The 17,354-nt window shown below is 38.4% G+C and overlaps 1 protein-coding gene across 1 annotated transcript; it reads left to right on the forward strand.

Moving 5' to 3' along the window:
- On the forward strand, positions 1–13,421 carry LOC141014679 (E3 ubiquitin-protein ligase RNF31-like). The gene is made up of 24 exons (XM_073488568.1): positions 1–215; positions 1,219–1,424; positions 2,310–2,456; positions 2,668–2,823; positions 2,910–2,966; positions 3,355–3,481; positions 3,573–3,734; positions 3,820–3,970; positions 4,779–4,930; positions 5,084–5,226; positions 5,465–5,707; positions 6,128–6,466; positions 8,460–8,645; positions 8,808–9,014; positions 9,148–9,321; positions 10,134–10,232; positions 10,889–10,978; positions 11,114–11,228; positions 11,667–11,779; positions 11,893–12,006; positions 12,101–12,149; positions 12,284–12,380; positions 12,599–12,764; positions 12,925–13,421. Exons 2-24 carry the CDS (start codon positions 1,221–1,223, stop codon positions 12,970–12,972), a joined length of 3,339 nt encoding a protein of 1,112 aa, XP_073344669.1. The 5' UTR covers positions 1–215; positions 1,219–1,220; the 3' UTR covers positions 12,973–13,421.
- The last annotated feature ends 3,933 nt before the right edge of the window (positions 13,422–17,354 follow it).

Below are 17,354 nucleotides of genomic sequence, written 5' to 3' on the forward strand. Positions count from 1 at the left end.
AAGTGGAGCCGGAAGTGGAGACGTCAGACTGTAGTTCCGCATTGAAGCAGCGTTAGCTTAGCTTCAGACAGCAGCAGCACCGACTCAGAGCGGGTCGGAACCGAACCCGCACGTCCAAAACACGTTAGTTCGTAGCGATGACGACTTAAGAACCCGCCGACAGACGGAACAAGTGTCGGAACACTCGGCGACGCCATCTTGACTGGACCCCGCAGGTCTGTGACGAGTTGTTTGGGCTGTTTTAAAGTTTCGGTTTCAGCTGAAGAGGATTGTTGTTTTCTGGGTTTAAACTTAAAGAAACGTCAGTAAAAGTGTTGTCTTCTCGTGTTTGAGGGTTTTTTGTTGATCCGGACGGTTGTTTGCTGCCGAACAGTCACTGACAGTGAAGCTGTGATGAGCCTGGACTTTACTAAAGTCATTACTTTACATTATTTTACACTTTAAACCAGTATTATAATGTGTGTGTCTGATAAATCTGTCATAAAACCCACTTTTGTAGACTTGCTTTCATGTAAAACTACTTTTTTAAGCTTAACTTTCTATTTCTTGTGTTTTTGTGACGTCCTTATTTCTTATTTCTGACATTTACTGGTGTTATTTGTCATCTTTAATCTATTTATTGACCTTTTATTCCTTTTACTGCTCATAATCTTTATCTGTACTTCATTCCTTTGCTGTGATGTGATTTATTTTTTAAATTATTTTTCTCTCTTTCTGTGTTTTTGCCTGTTTTATTGCTTTTATTCCTTTAACTTGTCAGGTGTCACGTTGGCTTTTTGTGTTTTTTACATTTTCTGCTCTGACTTCAGACCTCAGACGAGGTTTCTTTGTGTTTGTTGAGTGTTTATTCTGTAATATTGTCGTCCTGAGTTTCCTGCTTTTGCTTGATTATCACTTAAAACTCAGTTTTTTAAAGGTTTAAAGTTTATTTATATCTCTCTTCTTACCTCATGTGACTGATCAATGATAACCACCTGTGGAAAGAGGATAATTGAGCTTCCCAGCAGCAAATACATTTTAAATTAACCTATTTGTTATTTTTTCTGATGATTAATTTTGTTAGAAAACAGTGAAAAATATTTAAATTGTATGTTTTTGCCAACCAGAAATCTAAAACCTAAAGATTTCAATGATATAAAACATGTGAGAGTGACAGTGGTGCAGTGAGTTCAGCTATTAATTCATAATCAATACTGTCGACTCTTCCCTCTCTGACAGCGATGAGCGGCGGCCCCCCGTCGGTCCAGATGGACGAGGTGAGGAGGAGATGTCAGTCCCTCCTCACCGTCTCGGGCTCGGCCCAGGACGTGAAGGCCGACGTCCAGACGATGGCCAACATCCCGCTGCCTCTGTCGGAGAAGTACCGGCACTTTGGGGTGGAGGCCATGTTGAGGGAGAACACGGCCGGCCGCAACAAGCAGGAGGTAACGTTTGTTTTCTTCGTCTGAACCCGTTCTGGTGCTGCTCAGATAGATTTTACTGTTACTATCATCTTTTATTTTTATGTTTTAATTAATTGAAATGAACATAAAAAGATGTGAAAAGGAGAAACTTTCTTTTCTTTCCTTCCCTGTGACAGGAAACTGAATATATTTGGGTCGTGGATGAAACGAGACTTTTGAGGAAACATTAAAAGATTTTATATTTTAATCATTTTCTGACATTTTATTGATGAAACAACTAATAGATTAATCGAGAACATAATCATTAGTTGCAGCCTGTTATTCTGTGGACACATCTTTATTTAAAGCTGATATTTGACCACCAGGGGGCAGAAAAACTATATAAACACAACAAACATACAAACACACAAAGTAACTAGTAACTACAGTTATCAAGTAAACGTGGTGGATACAAAAGTATACAAAAATACCTCAAAATTGTACTTGTACCAGATAAATATTCCTTTATTTCTTCTTACTTCATATGAATTCCCTCTTTTGTTTCCCATAGAAACTATTTTCACTCACCCAAGAAGATTTTTTTGCTTTTTGTATTTATTGTTTCTTGTTTTTTAGATGTCTGCATGGAAAGTACTTGAGTAAATATACTTATTTACATTCCATCATTGAAAACAAGTGACAAAAAATATGTATATTGTTGTAAAATAAGATGTAAGAATGAAAAAATATCAAACCAGTGTTTGTTTTATTAAAAAAGCACTTTTCTTTTACACATAAACGTGTTTTTAGAAACTTAAATAAACGTAAATATCAGCTCATGAATGACAGACACTGACTCGGCGGTGGATCTTCATTTTATTGCTAATGATTTTAGTTTAACAACCCAAATGTCACAACTACTCGCAGGTTCTGGAGTCCTTGAGTAGACTGGTCAAGGCCTTGAGTATCCTGGAGAAGTACGGCTGTAACCTGACGAGTCCTGCGAGGCCTCGATACTGGAGGAGCGTCAAGCACAACAACCCCGTGTTCAGAACGACAGTGGACGCCATCAAGGTGAACAAAAACCTGACAAACTAACTCTGCAACTCTTTTTACATGTTTTTTAAATGTAAATTTGCCTTTACGTTGAATTTAATGAGGCCCTTGTCTTTTTTTTATATTTTACAAATGTAATGATTAACCTGCTGGATCATTTATCGCTAAGAGAAAGTCTGAAGGTCGTCATGGTCTTATATAACGATACAGCCTTCATTTTCATCCACAGGGAGGCCGGAGAGTCCTCTTTCTGTACGGTTACACCAACCAGCAGGTAGATGGCCTCAGTTTCCCCGACGAAGTCTCTGAACCAGACACTGAGAAAGTTGCTGCAGTGACGCTGGAGGTCATGACTTTACGCACGGAGGTGGACATGCTCGTCAAGGTTGGTATTTGTCTGTAAGAATAATGGTTGTTCAGCTGCATTTTGTGTGGGAGATTCACTGTAATCCATCTTTTCTGTTTGTTTAGGGAACACATCCTCACCCAGAACATTACAAAGATATCATCCCATCTGTCATCCAGCAGGTCGGTGCAGTCGTTTACACTGTCTGGTTACTCACGCGTCATCAAATCAAAAAATGTGGATACAAAACTCAAGAACAGGATGTGCAGTGTCAGCATCACGCTACAACTTTTTTACTGTTTGATACAAAGCAAAACTCTAAAAAAATTCAAACAAAGGAAGGTGTTTACTTTGGCTGTTTGATACACTGATGTGTGAAAAGTACCAGAAGTTAATCAATTTAAATTGTGTGTTTGTGTCTTCTAGGAAACATAAAAATGAAAATGAGTTAATAAAGAACAGTAGAAAAACTACATTAAACACATCTTTAAATACAATGATCTTGTCTTCATGCAGTTATTATTCCTGCATGTTTTAAAGTGTTGACTGTGATGCTGCTGGTTTCTTCAGGACAAACTGGTGAGTGACGCTGTGGTCATCCCGCCCGGAGAGGAGCAGCAGGGAGACAAACTCAAGGCTCCGACGCCTCCACCTAAACCAACTCAGAGCACCGTAGGACCCCTGAAACCATCGACAGGTGAGCTGCCTCCACACATCACTACCTGTCTGTTGTACACATCATATATTAAGTTTTTTTGAAGTTTACTCTTTTCCCTCTTTGTGTGCAGGCTCTCCTGCAGCAGGTGACTGTAATCTGTGCGGCGGCCCTTCGTCTGTTGTTTGTCCGTCTTGTAACAATCAGCCGTTCTGTGACGCGTGCGATGACCTCTATCACCGCCACCCCTCCAGAGCCAATCACAAGAGGGATAAAATACAGAAAACCAAAGAGGGTACGTCGGCTTTAAAACAGGAAACGGCAAAAAACCATGTGCGTTTTTGTCTCTTTAACTTGTGTCTTTGTGTTTGTTTCTGCAGAGACCTGCAGCATCTGTGGGATCTCCCCTGTTCACGCTCAGTGCTCCACATGTGTCCAGAGGTTGTGTCTGAAGTGTGACACGCTTTTCCACTCTCACCCCGACCGCAAAGGCCACAAGAGGACCATCATCACACCAGCGAAAACATCCAGGTGAGGAGAAAAAAAGGAGCTTTAAACCAAATCATGCTCAGCTTCACTTCTTCATTTGGCTGCGGTGTGGTCTGACGATCAGAGCTGCGGTGAGAGCACGACCTTTTGTCCTCTCTGAACCCTTCCTCTGCTCGTTCACTGGAAGTTGTGGGTGAGAAGTTCTGCAAATTTGACCAAAACGTGAACTTAAAATGTTACAAGAATTTAAATGATCTTCTCACTGAGTTTGATCAAATCTAAGATAAAAAGCTGCGTTCAGAGGCCTTTAAATGTTTAACTGCACTCAAACCCAGAGCAGGATTAAAGCTAAAACATCTGATTTCTTTACATTTTAAATGCTTAGATGTGAGTGAGAAGAAGATCTTTAAGCTTAACGTGTCGTTAGTGACATATTGTCGTGTTTCAGATTTTATTAGATGCTGGTTTGTAGCTCTTTTTTTGCCCTTTTATCAGTTTTATCCTAGATCAGCCGGTATAAATATAGGTTAAAGATACAAAATGGAAGAATTCTGCAGTGAAATGTCTAAAAACAATCCAACAATGTTAACCTGTGAAGGGTCGATGATTAAAAATGTTTTTTAAGACCTAAGGTGTCGTTTGAAAACACCTCTGAGGGTTTCCTGAAAAACTTTCACTGAAACCTTTATTTTTCCGACTCTGGAGCAGATAGAAACTTACAAACAAAACATTTAGGAGCTTGAGAGAGTTGATAGAGAGACCAAGAACAATCAGTGCTGTTAAAAAGAAAGTAAAGGGGCTTATAGACTGTGTTGTAAACGTAACTCTGTTGCTTTCTGTCGTCTTCCAGTCCCTCTCTGTCACCATGGGAGTGTGCTCACTGCACTACAGTGAACGAGATGCGAGCCGTCCTCTGCACGACCTGCGAACGACCTCGACTCGCTACGGCTGCATCCACTGCTCAGGAAAGCCCGATGTCAGTGCCGACATCCCCCAACACAGGTGAGACTAAGACACAGAAAAACAATAAATATATAATTGTTTCTACGGCAATATTAAAAAAAGGCAAATAAAAGTACAATAAAGGAACATACGACTGATAAAAATGGTGTTGCCACGAGGAAACGGTCTGAATGTGTGTGCTCGATCCCTCAGAGTGGCAGTGTAAGAGCTGTACAGTTGTGAATCAAGGCAGCAGCATCCTCTGTGAGGTGTGTGAGCGCCCTCGTCTGGCCACTCGCCCGCCTGTCGCACCGGTGCTGTCCAGCCCAGGATCTCTGCCTGACTGCGGAACAAAGGTTTGTCTCAGGGAGCCTAATGTTCTGATTTATAATCGGTTTCTGCACATGCCCAACGTCTTGACAAACATGCGTAGTGATGTACGTTTTAATGAATCTTCAGAGCTGCTGTTGAGGGATTTCTGCTCCCTTTCTTCCTCTGCTGTAGACTGTAATTAAGTATCTGTATGAAGCAATCTGCTGCAGATACGTGGATGATTTTTGTATTCATGCCGTCCCTCTTCTTTCTCTTTCTCAGTGGATGTGCCAGTTCTGCACCTTCGTAAACACCAAGCCTTCTCCGGTGTGTGAGATGTGCAACCTGTCAGGTAAAGACTCCTCTGGAGTTTCTCTGCCGCAGTCGCTCCAGCAGACTCCGTCCAGCGCTAAAGATCAACCTCAGCCGGGCGTGAAGCCCCAACCGAGGCCCAGAGTCAACCTGGAGCTGAAGAGACAGAAGACGATGCGAGAGGACGGCCTCAATCTCATCCACCAGATCAGAGTAGGTCAACGCTGAAGAATCTCTAGTTTTCTTTTCAAAGAAATAAGCAGGAAAATAAATCAGATGTGATGACGGTGGAGGATGCATCTGTTGCAGAGCTCGTTTGTCTGCTTCCCAAAGAAAAACAAAGAATTCTGCAGATTATTTTCTCAAATAATTGAAAAAATCAGCAACCAACAATCCACAGATATTTAGTTTATTCTATAATAGGACAGGGAAAGCAGAAAATACTCACACTTGAGAAGCTTTAAAAGCCAAAAAGCCAGAGGTGAAGTCTCCAAATGTCTTTCTTTGTCCCACCAACAATCCAAAACCTAAATATATTCAGTTAACTACATTATAAGATCCTCACGACTGTAAAGTAAAAGGAGGAAATGTTTGGGTTTTTTTGCCTAAAAACTTCTTCTTTGTTCTTCACAGGAAGCAGAAAAGTGTGGCGTCAGTCCTGAGGAGGTGTACGCGGCCATCTTGTGCAGCGGCAGCAACACCAAACCCTGTGATTGGCTGACGTCAGAGCTGCCTCACCTGCTGGATGAGATCTGCGCCATGGCGGCTTCGGTCCAGCTGAACTACAGAGCGGGGGATTCTGGGATACAAGCCGTGGTGGAGAGAGACGGAGGGGAGCCGGAGCAGAGCGTTGCTAATGACACGGGTGAAGGTGTGAAGCTGTCCAGAGCTGAAGCCAAGCGGGCCTGGTTATCAGCAGGAGGAGACACAGACAGAGCAGTGAGACAGCTGCTGAGAGACAGACAGTTCAAGGTAGGAAACACAAAGTCAATACGAAACACAGTTCATTCAACATTCATGCATAAAACCAATGAATGTTTTATTTTCAGAAAAATGTTTTCAGTCGGTTTCATACGTGAAAAAAATTATTTTATTCTCCTGAAAAAAAAAATCAGGTTTTTTTCTCCTTTCAAAAGTTCCTTCTTTATTTTTCCATCTTAGAAAAAACACCTGGAAAACAAAAATAATGTATTTCTTTTCAGGAGGGAAAAATGTTTTCACTCATTTTTCATGTTTTCATAGAAATTAAGGAAAAAACATTTTTTCACTCGGCTTCAGACACAAAAAAAATTCATCTGGAAAAAAAAAATTCTCCTGAATTTCTTTTTTTTTTACTCGGTTTCATACATGAAAAAAAAATTATTCTCCTGGAAAAAAAAGATCCCTCTGCATCACAGATGCAATTTTTTTTTCTAATCTTTCAAAGTTCCTTATTTATTTTTGCCATCTGTGAAAAATGTTTTCACTCATGTTCACACATGGAAAGGAAAAATAATCTCCTGAAATGTATTTTTTTCACAGGTGGAAGAAACAACTAAGAAACTGAGAAAGAGTATCCTCCAATGGGAAAAAAATCTTCTGAAATTTTTACTTCTTTTTTTGGTTTGTGGTTTTTTTTCCAGAAAAAAAAAATTCACTTGTTTTCACACATGAAAAAAACAAAAAAAGGAAATTCACCTTTTTTCACTCATGAGGAAAAAATCTCCTGGGAAAAAAAATATTGTGTTTTCATAGATGGAAGAAAAAATGAAGGAACGTCAGGAAAGATTATCCTCCAATGGATAAAAAAAATAATTTCTGCTGAATTGTTTTTCAGTTTTTTTCAGAAAAACAATCCTCCCAAAATAAGTTTTCACTTGGTTTCAGACATGAAAAAATCAATTCTCCGCTTCACACATGTAAATTTTCTTTAGGGGGGTCTCGGTTTCACACATTTATTTTTTTTCCATCTGTTAAAACACATGAAAAAAAAAATTCATGAATAAAACTGAGTGAACATTTTTTTTTAAATTTCTTTTCAGGAGGGAAACTTGTTTTCACTCAGTTTCATACATGAAAAAAAAAAGTAAAAAAGGTTTTGTTTTTTTTTTTTAAAAAAAAGTTTATTCTGCAATAGGAAGATTTTCTTGAGAAATTTTCTTTTCACGTGTTTTCACTGATGGAAAAAAAATCTTGAAATTTTATTTTTACTTCACACATGGAAAAGACATTCCTCTTAAATAAAAAATTTTGATGAGTTTTCACACATGGAAAAAAAAAATTAATCATAAAATAATAATAATCAAAAAAAAAGTGTGCACCTGCCCCTCAGGGCTTCTGTGTGAAGCTGATCAGATGTTACAAAATACTGGATCCATCCCAGTTTCCAGGTGTCTTATTACATTTTGTCAGTCCTTTAATACTTTGGTAGTTTATTTTTTCAGTACCGCCATTTTCCCTGAATTAGTTCATGGGGATACAAGCACTTAATGTGTTGTTGGGTCTTTATTCATGCGTGAACGGTGCAGAAGAGGGAGTGGAGCCTCAGCTGTGGCGAGGTTGATAAGCAGCTCTCCACAGATGAAACAGAGGTGTCGGGACATCTTTGGAGTATTTCCTGTCTTTGTGACCTTGACAGATAACTCAGAAGAAAGACAGTCTGTGGTGTGTTGGGAGTGACATGTAGGAGTGTTGTACCACCCTGCCGACCCGGTTAATGAGTATAATGTAGAAACTGCTCTGAGGAACACAAAGGAAACTTTAAAACTGAGGCTGGGAGATTAACAGTATGCCAGGCACACACATTCCTGTCTTACAGGCTTATAAAGAGTTACACTTAACTCCTAAAAGACCAAAATCAAGTTTAAATGTCAACTGGCCTCCGAGTTAACTTTTATGCTCGTTTTTTTTGAGTGTTTGGCTACAGCTGCTGGCATCACAGGTGGATATATCCCTCTTATTCAATGTCGCTCCCTGTTGTGTGCAGATGAAGGAGCTTCACTCTCTCGGCTTCAGAGATGCGTCTCAGTGTGAGGAGGCCCTGCGGCTCAGTGGAGGAGAGGTGAAGGGGGCTTTGTCTCTGCTGCAGCGCCCTCTCCTGGAGCCCTTCCACCAGCGTATCTGGACCGACCAACCCGAGCCGCCGATCGACCCCAAAAACCCGGACAAACAGGTCAGACTGCACGGAAAATCACCTGAGGGCTTATTGTGTGCACACCTGGCACCTGTGCCGACATGGGAATATGTTTTTTTATATAATTAAAAGACAACGCCCTGTGTGGTTACATCTTTGCTGCTACATTAACTCCTTGTTCGCCTCGTGTGCTCTCTGCAGAGGATGTGCAGGCGTCTGCTGGCGCTGTACGACCTGCCCAGCTGGGGGCGCTGCGAGCTCGTCATCGCGTTGCTTCAAGAGCCGGACGTCACCTACTCTCTGGACGACGTAGTGAACGCTGTAAAAATGTCGCCCGACAAAGATTTCATCCGCCGTCTCCTCAACAACGAGTGCCCCTGCTGTTATGGCGTCTTCCCTCACAGCAAGGTGGGTCGCCGACACATTTATACACAGATAAAAACTGACCCTCATTATTTGCTCTATTTGCAAGAGAAGCTTCAGAGTTCAGCATTCGTGACACAACTGTTCATTTCTTCTTCTTCTTCTCTCCGTGTTTCAGATGCAGTCTCTGACTTCCTGCCAGTGCTCCGTGTGTCACGAGTGCTTCAAGATGCACTTCACCATCGCCGTGAGGGACAAACACATCAGAGACATGGTGTGTCCCGGGTGCAGCGAGCCGGACATCAACGACCCCGAACAACTGGACAGCTACTTCTCCACGCTGGACATACAGGTACAGAGAAACATGGTGAAACACGAGTGTGAAATCCACAAGTTTACTGGTGTTTACTGGTCTTCGGGGAGTTTCTTACATACTTCACCAGCTCCCTCTGACCTTACCCTCGCGTCATGAAGCGCCTCTCTTCCTCCCCTAGCAGGCTTGATAGTATTGGGGTAAATAATTGTATCATTAGCTATTCGAGTGTCTTGAAAGCCCGTACTTACCTTACATACCCAAATAAAAGTGTATTCAGCTGCTATTTCGCTCCGTGTTTCCACATAGTTGTCTATTAAAAGGAGCCTTCGAAATGGGAAGGAGTTGTTGCGCCGCTGTGACGCATTCGCCAATCAAATGCAGCCTTTTGGAGGATGCAGCCCCCGAATTGTGACACAGCTTGTGTGTTTGAATTCAGGTCAACCTCTGACTAAACTCAGCAGAGACTCTGGCTCTGGTTCTGGTTCTCTCTCTCCTCTCTGTAACGTTACGTTCATGAAGTAAAGTACATTTCCCCTCCGGCTCCAGTCAGCAGTCGACATTACAGAACAGAACCACCTCCGGATCACTGCTGCAGTCAGGTTGATAAACAGGAGTGAAGACGAATCCACTTTTTAATCCCAGAAGTTACAAAGTAATCTCTGAGCTCTCCTCCCGTCCTCCAGAGCATCTGAAGATTATTTTTTATTTTGTGTCGATTAAGTGATCCCCAAGCGACATAAATTACACGTTGTGCGTCTAAAAGATGCAATAATAAGAATAATATGCTGGATTTTTCCCTTTATTTGTTTGCTTTTAGCAATAAACTTCTCCGTGTTTTGTTTTTCCAGCTGAGGAATTGTCTGGAGAAGGAAGTGTACGAGCTGTTTCATAAGAAACTGACGGAGCACGCTCTGATGAAAGACCCAAAGTTCCTGTGGTGTTGTCACGTGAGTTCATCTGCTGCTTTCTGTTGCTTTATCAGCATTCACAATCTGGTTTCCTTGTTCACCTGCAGTTTGCATACGCTGCTTTTCATACTCACTTCCCTGTAATTAGTTTTTGGTTATTTTTAGCTCTGCTGGGCCGCCTGGGTTCACTGTATTTTTTCCACACTGGGAGTAAACATGGAAGTGATGGAAAAACAAGATGCATGAAGTGACAATGAAACAGTTATTTACTGTTTAATGTTTGCTTCTTCCACTTTCAAAAAATATGAAAAATATATATCACTGTTTTTCAGGGCTCAACCTGACTTCCAACCAACATGAACCCAAAGATTTTACAGTAATATAAAACAGAAAAACTGCACACTAGCTCTTAAAAAAATGACTGGAATCATTTTTTAAAATAGTTGATGATATATTTCAGTTAATACCAGCTACGTTTATCGTTGTCCTGTTGACACGTTTCCTCTTTTTATTGACTTTTAAAGAGAATAAACAAATAAAATCAACAACACAGACACATCAAACCTGTTTAAACAGGAGGAGAAAAAATCCAAGGGGAAATGATAAAAAAAATCAGTAAAATGACATAAAACAACACTAAAATAGATGCATATTTACATGAAGTCTGGTCTAAAGGATGAACATGTCTTCCTCAGTGCACCTCCGGCTTTATCAACGATGGAGACCAGCTGAAGGTCACATGTCCGTCATGTCACAAGAGTTTCTGTGCTCAGTGTAAGAAACCTGTGAGTACGAGTACCCTGTGTTCCCATCAATCATCACAGTTGATAAGAATAATGAGATGCTTCATTCGGTTTAGAAATTCAGCCTTGAGATTTTGGCCGCTCACTCGTTCGTTAACTCCCTCTGTGGTCTTTCAGTGGGAGGCTCAGCACCAGGATCTGTCCTGCGAGCAGTTCCAGCAGTGGAAGAGGGAGAACGATCCCGAGTACCAGCGGCAGGGCCTGGCCGGCTACCTGAGGGACAACGGCATCAGTGAGGCCCCAAACTTTCACCACACACACGACTTTCATTTCGCTTTTTGTTGATTATTCTTTATTATCAGGCCGCCTCACACACCACAGTGTTTATTTATGTCCTTTTGTTGTCACAGCGGCTGAAAAGTTCAACCTTAAACTTCCTTTTTGAAGTTACATGATTTTAAAAAAGTTTTAAAACAATGATGTTATTCCGAGCTGTACTTCAAATACTTTCTCAGTTATGTATTTTTGAAGTTTTGCCCCTCGGCGCTAAAAGCCTCACCTCCAATATATGACCGACTAATTTCAAGTTTATGATGCACCGGCTGTCTTTTTCAAAAATATGTTTCCTCGTGCAGCTTTAAATCTGATCGAAGCACGCCACATACACATGACTCTTTCAGTTTAAATGTTCTGTACGAGTAGTTTACCTGTATGTGTTGTCCTCTCGCAGCCTGTCCTCACTGCAGGTTCCAGTACGCTCTCACAAAAGGCGGCTGCATGCACTTCAGCTGCTCCCAGTGCAGGTACCAGTTCTGCAGCGGCTGCAACAACCCCTACCACAAGGTGAGACCAAGCTGCATCATCAGGACTGAAGTCATCAAGTGTGAGCATCGATAAAAGCAACAGTTTTGTAAGTTCTTCCTCCTGTGATTCTTTGTTTTTGTTCTCTCTGGCAGACGGGATGTAAGACGCCTCAGTGCACTTACCCCGGTCTACATGCTCATCACCCCCGAGACTGTCTCTTCTATCTCAGAGACTGGGAGCCGCCCAGACTACAGGAGCTGCTGAAGGTACAGATGCTGCTGGTTTTATGTTTGCTGGTGGCAAAAATGTAAATTGTAGGAATGTAAATTTAATACTGAATTTTCCCTTTTCTCCTGTCAGAACAGCAATGTGGAGTTCAACACAGATCCTTCTACTGGAACGCAATCTGGTAAAACACTTTGTTTCCGTCTCGTCTAACACTTAGTGATCTCAAATTTAAGTCCAGGTTGTCTTGAGCCACTTTACTGGAATACTTTGATACTCAGTCTCAATAATTAATTTGTTTCGTCCTCTGTGAGACAGACGCTTGTTGTGTGATGGAGCAGAAAGATGAAGGAGGGCAGCAGATCGATTCACCGTGTGGCGTCAAAACACAGCCGGGACAAGCCGGACTCTGCGAGTGAGTTTCTGACCGCGTCATTCATTCATTCAGCCTGAACACAGATAGAAAAATAATAAATAATAATAATAAATCAGCTTGTTTCTGCTGCCCCCAAGTGGCCAACAAATCTGTTGTCTCTGAATGTCTCTCCCCACTGATAAAGATGTTTTCTGAGGTTGAAGCCCCGTCTCGTCCAGTTTATCCCGTCCTGTTAACAGAGCTCTGTGTTCCTGCAGGAAGCACTACAGGGAATACCTGGTGAGTCTGATCAACGGTCACTCTCTGGACCCGGCGCTGCTCTACGACGCCCAGGAGCTGACTCGGGCCTGCGAGCGATACCAGGTGGACAAGCAGAGAGCGGAGAACGAGGACGATAACGCTTACCACGCCCGGCTGCTCAAGGTGAGATACATGTGTTTAGCTTGAGCCAAAGACTGGAAGGTTTGACTCGTCATCATTTTTAAAGTTTCCTTGATGATTAAATGTGTTTCTTGTTTGTTTGTTTGTTTGTTTTTGTTGGTGAACATGAAAAATCCTGACCTGTTTGTTTTCCCGCTCACAGAAACTGATGGAGGTTCCTCTCGGAGAAAAAGTTCCTCGAAACAAATAAAAGTTCCTCATCAGAACGTCACCAGCTTCCAGAAGTCGTGTCTCGTCTTGTTTCTGTTCTCACAGCTGAAGTTAATCTTTTCTTTCCTTGTCGGTCGTCATGATGAACTGGTTATGAAGGAATGAATCTTCCTGCTTCTCTGAGATTCTCATCTCGGTTTTTTCAAATGTCAGAAATATATTTTAGTTTGTACGTAAAAGCTTTTAAAGGAACTTATTTGAGTTGGATCTTGTAAGAATGAAAGTTTAAAGATTTATATTTTGCACTGTTTGTTAAAACAACGTAGCAAAACTGAGAAATTATATACAAAGAAATGAATCATATTCACTGTCTGGAGGGTAAATGTTCACATTTTGTCAAAGACTGTTTAGATTTTCTGCCGTCGGGGCTTTTCTGTTTTCTTTCTTTGTAAATGATGATGAATCAAATTCAATAAATCAGTAATATGATTATTTTGAATGTGGATTTATTGATGTATATGAACAATAAATTAGAAGGTTTTGTGATCCTCACACCTAAAGGTTTAAAGAGAAACTTAAAATGCTCGTGGCAGGTGATACTCAAGTAAATAAAGTATTTGAGGACTTTTTAATTACACAAAACCACCACAATGTGATTATTTACTACACAGCCGACTAACATCCCAGAAAAAAAAGAGCTGAAACAAAAAAGTATTTCAGGAGGTTTTTATTACACAAAAATAGCCGACTAACATCCCAGAAAAAAAGAAAAAAAAAAAAAACTTGAGCAAAAAAAGTATTTCAAGACGTTTTTATTACACAAAAACAGCCGACTAACATCCTAGAAAAAAAAAAACTTAAGCAAAAAAAGTATTTCAGGAGGTTTTTATTACACGAAAACAGCCGACTAACATCCCAGAAAAAAAAAAAAAAAAAACTTAAGCAAAAAAGTATTTTTACACGAAAACAGCCGACTAACATCCTAGAAAAAAAAAAAAAAACTTAAGCAAAAAAGTATTATTACACAAAAACAGCCGACTAACATCGTAGAAAAAAGAAAAAAAAACAAAAACTTTTAAGGAAAAAAAGTATTTCAGGAGGTTTTTATTACACAAAAACAGCCGACTAACATCCCAGGAAAAAAAAAACTTAAACAAATGAAGTATTTCAGGAGGTTTTTTTTACAGGAAAACAGCCGCCGACTAACATCCTAGAAAAAAAGAAAAAAAAACTTAAGCAAAAAAGTATTTCAGGATGTTTTTATTACACGAAAACAGCCGACTAACATCTTAGAAAAAAAGAAGAAAAAACTTAAGCAAAAAAGTATTTCAGGATGTTTTTATTACACGAAAACAGCCGACTAACATCCTAGAAAAAAAGAAAAAAAAACTTAAGCAAAAAAGTATTTCAGGAGGTTTTTATTACACGAAAACAGCCGACTAACATCCTAGAAAAAAAAAAAAAAAAAAAAACTTAAGCAAAAAAGTATTTCAGGTGGTTTTTATTACACGAAAACAGCCGACTAACATCCTAGAAAAAAAATAAATTCTAAACAAACTTAAGCAAAAAAAGTTTCAGGATGTTTTTATTACACGAAAACAGCCGACTAACATCCTAAAAAATGTTTTTGTTTTTTTTTTAAACTTAAGCAAAAAAGTATTTCAGGATGTTTTTATTACACGAAAACAGCTGACTAACATCCTAAAAAAATTTTTTTTTTTTTTTTTAAACTTAAGCAAAAAGGTATTTCAAGACGTTTTTATTACACGAAAACAGCCGACTAACATCCTAGAAAAAAAAAAAAAACTTAAGCAAAAAAGTATTTCAGGAGGTTTTATTACACAAAAACAGCCGACTAACATCGTAGAAAAAAGAAAAAAAAACAAAAACTTTTAAGGAAAAAAAGTATTTCAGGAGGTTTTTATTACACAAAAACAGCCGACTAACATCCCAGGAAAAAAAAAACTTAAACAAATGAAGTATTTCAGGAGGTTTTTTTTACAGGAAAACAGCCGCCGACTAACATCCTAGAAAAAAAGAAAAAAAAACTTAAGCAAAAAAGTATTTCAGGATGTTTTTATTACACGAAAACAGCCGACTAACATCCTAGAAAAAAAGAAGAAAAAACTTAAGCAAAAAAGTATTTCAGGATGTTTTTATTACACGAAAACAGCCGACTAACATCCTAGAAAAAAAGAAAAAAAAACTTAAGCAAAAAAGTATTTCAGGAGGTTTTTATTACACGAAAACAGCCGACTAACATCCTAGAAAAAAAAAAAAAAAAAAAAACTTAAGCAAAAAAAGTATTTCAGGAAGTTTTTATTACACGAAAACAGCCGACTAACATCCTAGAAAAAAAATAAATTCTAAACAAACTTAAGCAAAAAAAGTTTCAGGATGTTTTTATTACACGAAAACAGCCGACTAACATCCTAAAAAATGTTTTTTTTTTTTTTTTAAACTTAAGCAAAAAAGTATTTCAGGATGTTTTTATTACACGAAAACAGCCGACTAACATCCTAAAAATTTTTTTTTTTTTTTTTTAAACTTAAGCAAAAAGGTATTTCAAGACGTTTTTATTACACGAAAACAGCCGACTAACATCCTAGAAAAAAAAAAAAAAAAAACTTAAGCAAAAAAGTATTTCAGGAGGTTTTATTACACGAAAACAGCCGACTAACATCCTAGAAAAAAAAAAAAGACTGAAGCAAAAAAGTATTTCAGGAAGTTTTTATTACACGAAAACAGCCGACTAACATCCTAGAAATTTTTTCTTTTTTTAAAAAAAAAATTTAAGCAAAAAAGTATTTCAGGAGGTTTTTATACACGAAAACAGCCGACTAACATCCTAGAAATTTTTTCTTTTTTTAAAAAAAAACTTAAGCAAAAAAGTATTTCAGGAGGTTTTTATACACGAAAACAGCCGACTAACATCCTAGGAAAAAAAAAACTTAAGCAAAAAAAGTATTTCAGGAGGTTTTTATTACACGAAAACAGCCGACTAACATCCTAGAAAAAAAGAAAAAAAACAAAAAAACTTTTAAGCAAAAAAAGTATTTCAGGAGGTTTTTATTACACGAAAACAGCCGACTAACATCCTAAAAAAAAAATTTTTTTTTTTTTTAAACTTAAGCAAAAAAGTATTTCAAGACGTTTTTATTACACGAAAACAGCCGACTAACATCCTAGAATAAAAGAAAAAAACCAAAAACTTTTAAGCAAAAAAAGTATTCCAGGAGGTTTTTATTACACGAAAACAGCCGACTAACATCCTAAAAAAAAAATTTTTTTTTTTTTTAAACTTAAGCAAAAAAGTATTTCAAGACGTTTTTATTACACGAAAACAGCCGACTAACATCCCAGAAAAAAAAAAAGACTGAAGCAAAAAAGTATTTCAGGAGGGTTTTATTACATGAAAACAGCCGACTAACATCCCAGAAAAAAAGAAAAAAAAAAACAAACTTTTAAGCAAAAAAAGTATTCCAGGAGGTTTTTATTACACGAAAACAGCCGACTAACATCCCAGAAAAAAAGAAAAAAAAAATTTAAGCAAAAAAAGTATTTCAGGAGGTTTTTATTACACGAAAACAGCCGACTAACATCCTAGAATAAAAGAAAAAAACCAAAAACTTTTAAGCAAAAAAAGTATTCCAGGAGGTTTTTATTACACGAAAACAGCCGACTAACATCCCAGGAAAAAAAAAACTTAAGCAAATGAAGTATTTCAGGAGGTTTTTATTACAGGAAAACAGCCGCCGACTAACATCCTAGAAAAAGAAAACTTAAGCAAATGAAGTATTTCAGGAGGTTTTTATTACACGAAAACAGCCGACTAACATCCTAGAAAAAAAAAAAAAACTTTTAAGCAAAAAAAGTATTTCAAGACGTTTTTATTACACAAAAACAGCCGACTAACATCCTAGAAAAAAAAGAGAGACTGAAGCAAAAAAGTATTTCAAGACATTTTTATTACACAAAAACAGCCGATTAACATCCCAGAAAAAAAGAAAAAAAAACAAAACTTTTAAGCAAAAAAAGTATTCCAGGAGGTTTTTATTACACGAAAACAGCCGACTAACATCCTAGAATAAAAGAAAAAAACCAAAAACTTTTAAGCAAAAAAAGTATTCCAGGAGGTTTTTATTACACGAAAACAGCCGACTAACATCCTAGAAATTTTTTCTTTTTTAAAAAAAAAACTTAAGCAAAAAAGTATTTCAGGAGGTTTTTATACACGAAAACAGCCGACTAACATCCTAGAAAAAAAAACAAAAAAAAAAAAACTTTTAAACAAAAAAAGTATTTCAGGAGGTTTTTATACACGAAAACAGCCGACTAACATCCTAGAAAAAAAAAAAAAAAACAAGCAAAAAAAGTATTTCAGGAGGTTTTTATTACACAAAAACAGCCGACTACCATCCC

The sequence above is a fragment of the Pagrus major genome, chromosome 19 (assembly GCF_040436345.1).
Source record: "Pagrus major chromosome 19, Pma_NU_1.0".
NCBI lineage: Eukaryota > Metazoa > Chordata > Actinopteri > Spariformes > Sparidae > Pagrus > Pagrus major.

What these genes read in the sequence shown, in the direction of transcription:
- LOC141014679 (XM_073488568.1), top strand. Translation starts at nt 1,221, where the DNA reads ATGAGCGGCGGCCCCCCGTCGGTCCAGATGGACGAGGTGAGGAGGAGA. An exon ending in ATCTCATCCACCAGATCAGA is followed by an intron (nt 5,708 to 6,127) that starts GTAGGTCAACGC and finishes TGTTCTTCACAG; the next exon opens with GAAGCAGAAAAGTGTGGCGT. An exon ending in GTGCTCAGTGTAAGAAACCT is followed by an intron (nt 10,979 to 11,113) that starts GTGAGTACGAGT and finishes GTGGTCTTTCAG; the next exon opens with TGGGAGGCTCAGCACCAGGA.